General features: G+C 41.1%; 1 protein-coding gene across 2 annotated transcripts in view; it reads right to left on the bottom strand.

Annotated features, from left to right (window-relative positions):
- The window catches only part of TMEM183A (transmembrane protein 183A), a 562,721-nt gene extending 558,637 nt beyond the window's left edge, over positions 1 to 4,084 (bottom strand). Inside the window, exons 1-2 of one of the 2 annotated variants that reach the window (XM_044070205.1) lie at positions 3,858 to 4,084; positions 153 to 242 (exon numbers count right to left, since the gene is read on the bottom strand). In XM_044070205.1, coding sequence (XP_043926140.1) covers positions 153 to 242; positions 3,858 to 3,921 — 154 coding nt within the window. In that variant the 5' untranslated portion in view covers positions 3,922 to 4,084. Of the gene's footprint in view, positions 1 to 152; positions 243 to 3,106; positions 3,343 to 3,857 lie in introns of those variants that run through there. The other variant, XM_044070204.1, reaches the window with a different exon arrangement.
- Between the last annotated feature and the right edge of the window lie 247 nt (positions 4,085 to 4,331).

Below are 4,331 nucleotides of genomic sequence, written 5' to 3'. Positions count from 1 at the left end.
ATATAAACAGGAAACAAGCTGGAGAAAGGTAACGTCAGCTACATGACACCCATGGTGCACAGAAAAACACAAAATGGAAAAATGAGTCACTAAGAAAAACTCTAGGCAATTGAAGTTCTTTCCAGATATACTGACAGAAAAGTACTACTTACCTTCTTTTTGGACAGCATTTGCTACAGCTTTTTTGACTCTTCCAGACTTCACAACAGCTGGATCAGAGTTGGCATAATCAGCCACTGTAACTGTGGATTAAAACACACACAATTACTACCTGCAATACTTCACTGCCTGCATTCTCATGGGATAAATACCTTAATTATTCCTATCCCTTACAACATTAATCACATTATCCTAATGCATTTCCTCTATGTCCACTCCAAGAAAACACCAACAGTACCTCTATTATGACACAGAAGCTGGCACAGATAACAGTTACCACCTAGTAACAAGTTGTGGTCGAAGTCATCATCATCCACCCAGAAATCTGGTTTTCAATTGGTACCACCACAAGCCTTCAAAATCACTTATGTAAAATCATGTAGGCTCTGTCGTCACTTAATACTGTTTGTTCACAGTCAAACAAGACTCCAAACAGATATAAAAATCTTTCCAGCAGCATTATCCAAATATCCATACGGCACAAAATAATTCTTTGCACTAAGTTTAGAGTCCATACTGCATCAGGGATCACTGAATGAACTTGTCTCAGTTTACTGGCTGCATAAGTAAACAATTCAACACCCCACAAAAAATGGCTCCTCTCAAAATAAAGAACACATAAACATGCTATTGCCTGATATTAGGCACCAGACAGAACAATACACAAAAATCAACGTACCAGTCATAAAACTGTTACCAAAGTACCACCCTGTCAAGTCATTAAAGCACTAAAACACTCCATGACACGACTCATGCTGGTTGTACTCCAAAATGAAGGGCAGTTTTCATATGTCTTATCTGACTAACTGATCCCATCCAGTAACGCAGATTAATACTGCAATATTTTACTTTAGGACTCACCATCCCAGTTCACGCAAGTGTGCGCGGTGTCAACTTAACCAACATCCCTTTTGGGTCATCACATAAGCGTGGTGATTAATAAAACATCCTAAACATTTTATTTTGTGAACAGTAAAAGGTTTAAATAGGTCAAATAAAAAAATCTGAAACTCTGTTATCAGACATTACTGGCTTAATATCAATAAATGATGACTACACACATCTAAGCAAGGGAAGCTACTGCCCCCTGCAAAATATAATTTTAAGAGCTTTGCAGCCTTGTGGAGGGGGGAGGTTCCCTAATGGTCATTATGCTCACTTTTTTTTTTTAAATCTCTTCTTCTTAAGAAAACATTGTTTCAAATAAACATTTACTTTTTTCCTCTGATTAAGTAGTATTACATTATAAATTAAAAAGTTGGCCAACATCACATGGACGAGGACATCCTAGTTAGTCCTAAAGTAAAATATTGCCACCAACTCCTTTGACTATCCCAGAAGAAGCCACTACAATCCACAGAGTTTTAGGCAAGTGGGAACAGAAGCACACTGCCAAGCTACTCCTCATCATACAGTGCACACACAGCTATGGACACGTTCAGCCTCCCAAACACCACTAACACGTGTACCATAAAAAAACCACAATGCAAAGTAAGTTACTATCAAAGAATTAGGGAATCCTACTTCTAAGTAGTGTGCGTGCGTGTGGAGGTGGGGGGCATCATGACTCCTTATTTTAGTTTCCCCGTGGGTAATGCATATCCTACGAACCCAACACGATCCCAGCTTTCACAAAGTATACAGTTAGCATTAAGTAATAGGCAAGAACCATTGGGAAAGACTGTTAAAGGCTAAATTAGCCAATTAGCCAACATCATATCTATCCTTTCAAAGTATGCATTTTATCATACGGCAGTAAAAGTACAGCTGCGCCATTAACAAATTGTAAATGTTAGTATATATACTGCTACTCACAAAAATCTCTATTGCTGGTGGAATCCTACAGTGGATATAAAAAGTGTACACACCCCTGTTAAAATCAAACCACAATACATCATTTCAAGACTTTTCCCACCTTTAATGTGACCTAGAACCTGTACAATTCAACTGAAATCCGTCGTTAACCAAGCTAGTAAGATAGCTGAAATTGGGGGGGGGGGGGGGGTGTAGAGTAAAGCAGGACAAAATCCCAGTACCAAGTAGGAGAGAGAGCAGTTTAGGAGGTACGGAATAAGTGAGAGGCAAGAAAAATGGAAGCTAGAGGGACAAATAGTCCTGTCTGAAGAGCAAGTTAATTTTATAGAAGGTGCAGCTTGGGGGGGCAGGCAGAGATAGGAGATGACAGGAAGGTAGGTTATGTTGGCTCGTAGCAAAGACATGACCATACCTTACGGCAGGTATCTTTTAGTGCTATTTGAAGGAGATGGAGTTAGTGATAGACCTGACATGTTGGAAATTTGTTCCAAGCATTTTTGACACAGCAGCTTACCAATGCTTTTATTCGGCTTGTGGACATGCAGAAGGTTCTGCTGAGAGATGCGAAAAGTGCGGTTCAGAAATTAAGAAACAAAACTTCAAGCACACTGCAACTGGACTGATCTTTTTTATTACCTGTCCCAAACTCAGAATGAAAAGACCCAAGATAGGTACTTGTGGCACTTACCCAAGACAGATTACTTGCTACTGAGCATCTGGTGAGCCAACAGAGTACAACAAAGCCCTTGTGAGTATTCTCAAACTTAAGTGGGACTTCTCCCGAGGGTCAGACAGGGAAAAACCACTCCAATCAGTAAATCCAGTCCCACAACACCAACAAACAAAGCTAGTGAAATGTTGACCTGATTTAAGGCAGGCACAGCTCTTTCCACAATAAAGTAGTAATACTCTGCATCATAAAACCAATTTCCACTGCCAAGGTACATTTTCTATCATCCTGCTTGCCTCTGCCATAAAACTAGCATCATACTTCACCACCACTTTTCACCCTGCTCATGACAAGTCTCTATGACCGTTTCACGCAACCTCTTTAAAGTACATGCGTCACGAGATACTCACCAGTGAGTGCGACCCATAGACCTACTTCCAGGAACAAACTGCAGTAGCCTACCTTGTTCTAATTTTTTTAAGGATCCATCATTACAGTTTACAATTTGCGTGGCCTCTTTTCTCAAACCAATGTCAGTTGGGACAAAAAAATCTCCATATAAAATTCTAGGATTACTAAAACGCATACACCACCAGCCAAATTACAACCCTAGGAGGAAATGGAAAATGACAGTGTCCCTCATTCATTAGCTTAAATTGACGTCAATCCCCGGCTGGGGTGTCTTCTGTGCGGAGTCTGCAGATCCTCCCTGTGGTTGCGTGGGTTTCCTCCCACATCCCAAAGACATGCTGTAGGTGGATTGGACAGTCTAAATTGGCCCTAGACATGAGTGCATGCATGTGTGTGCCTTCTGTGGAAAGGCAAGTGCCGGACTGGCAACTCGATACCGTAAAACTCCACTGCCAATCATGAGCGGACAGTTGATCCGCTGTGGCGACCCCTAACCGGGAAAAGCCTAAAGAAGAAGACCACTATAAAAATCCACCTATCTTAAGACTTTCAAAAGTATTGGAAACAGTATTTTCCAAATGAAAGTTTAACCATATCTGAATCCTAAAAGCTGAAACCGATCAAAATACATCGCATAACTTACTCGAAAGAGTTTATACGTGTACCAACAATACTTTGCAACTGTGTTTTTGAGAAGCTCATAACCTCCACCCACTTTATCCTCAGAAGGAAAACTATAACTAAGCATGCGCAGTAACTTAGCCACAGAAGTGCGCCGACCGGCAATGCCTGCCCTGCCTACCTGTTTCACAGCACACGTCTTCTGCCCGAAATTTCAGCCGTTTTCGGACCCCTTTCCTGGGCATGACGGGCAATTTCGTGTTCCAAGCACGGACGTGAAGAATCTTATTAGGACTGCAGTAAATGCCATGTCGCGCATAGACACACACAAGCAAGAAAAGAGAAAGAAATTGAAGGAAAAATAAAATGTAATTCACCAGGATCGTCAGCCATCATGTAACTGAGCCCTTTTGCGCAGCTGCATAACAGTATATTAGTCGAAATTGTTTGCGTCATCAAGGGCGTCGTAGAAGACTATGAATTTGGGAATGATAAGTGAAATACATGAGAGTTGTCTGTTCTGTTTTTCTTTTAAACTTCTGTCGTCGCGAAGTCTCCGGCTGCCAGTAACACCTATTCTAAACCCCCCCATTGCTCTCCTGTTTGTGCACATCTAAACTCGCATATCTTGGAAATGCATCAGGTAACCCATTAA

Source organism: Protopterus annectens, chromosome 4.part1 (assembly GCF_019279795.1).
Source record: "Protopterus annectens isolate FY-2018-M chromosome 4.part1, PAN1.0, whole genome shotgun sequence".
Lineage (NCBI taxonomy): Eukaryota > Metazoa > Chordata > Ceratodontiformes > Protopteridae > Protopterus > Protopterus annectens.
The sequence above is the reverse complement of the archived record's forward strand: the minus strand, read 5'-3'. Positions and strand labels throughout refer to the sequence as shown.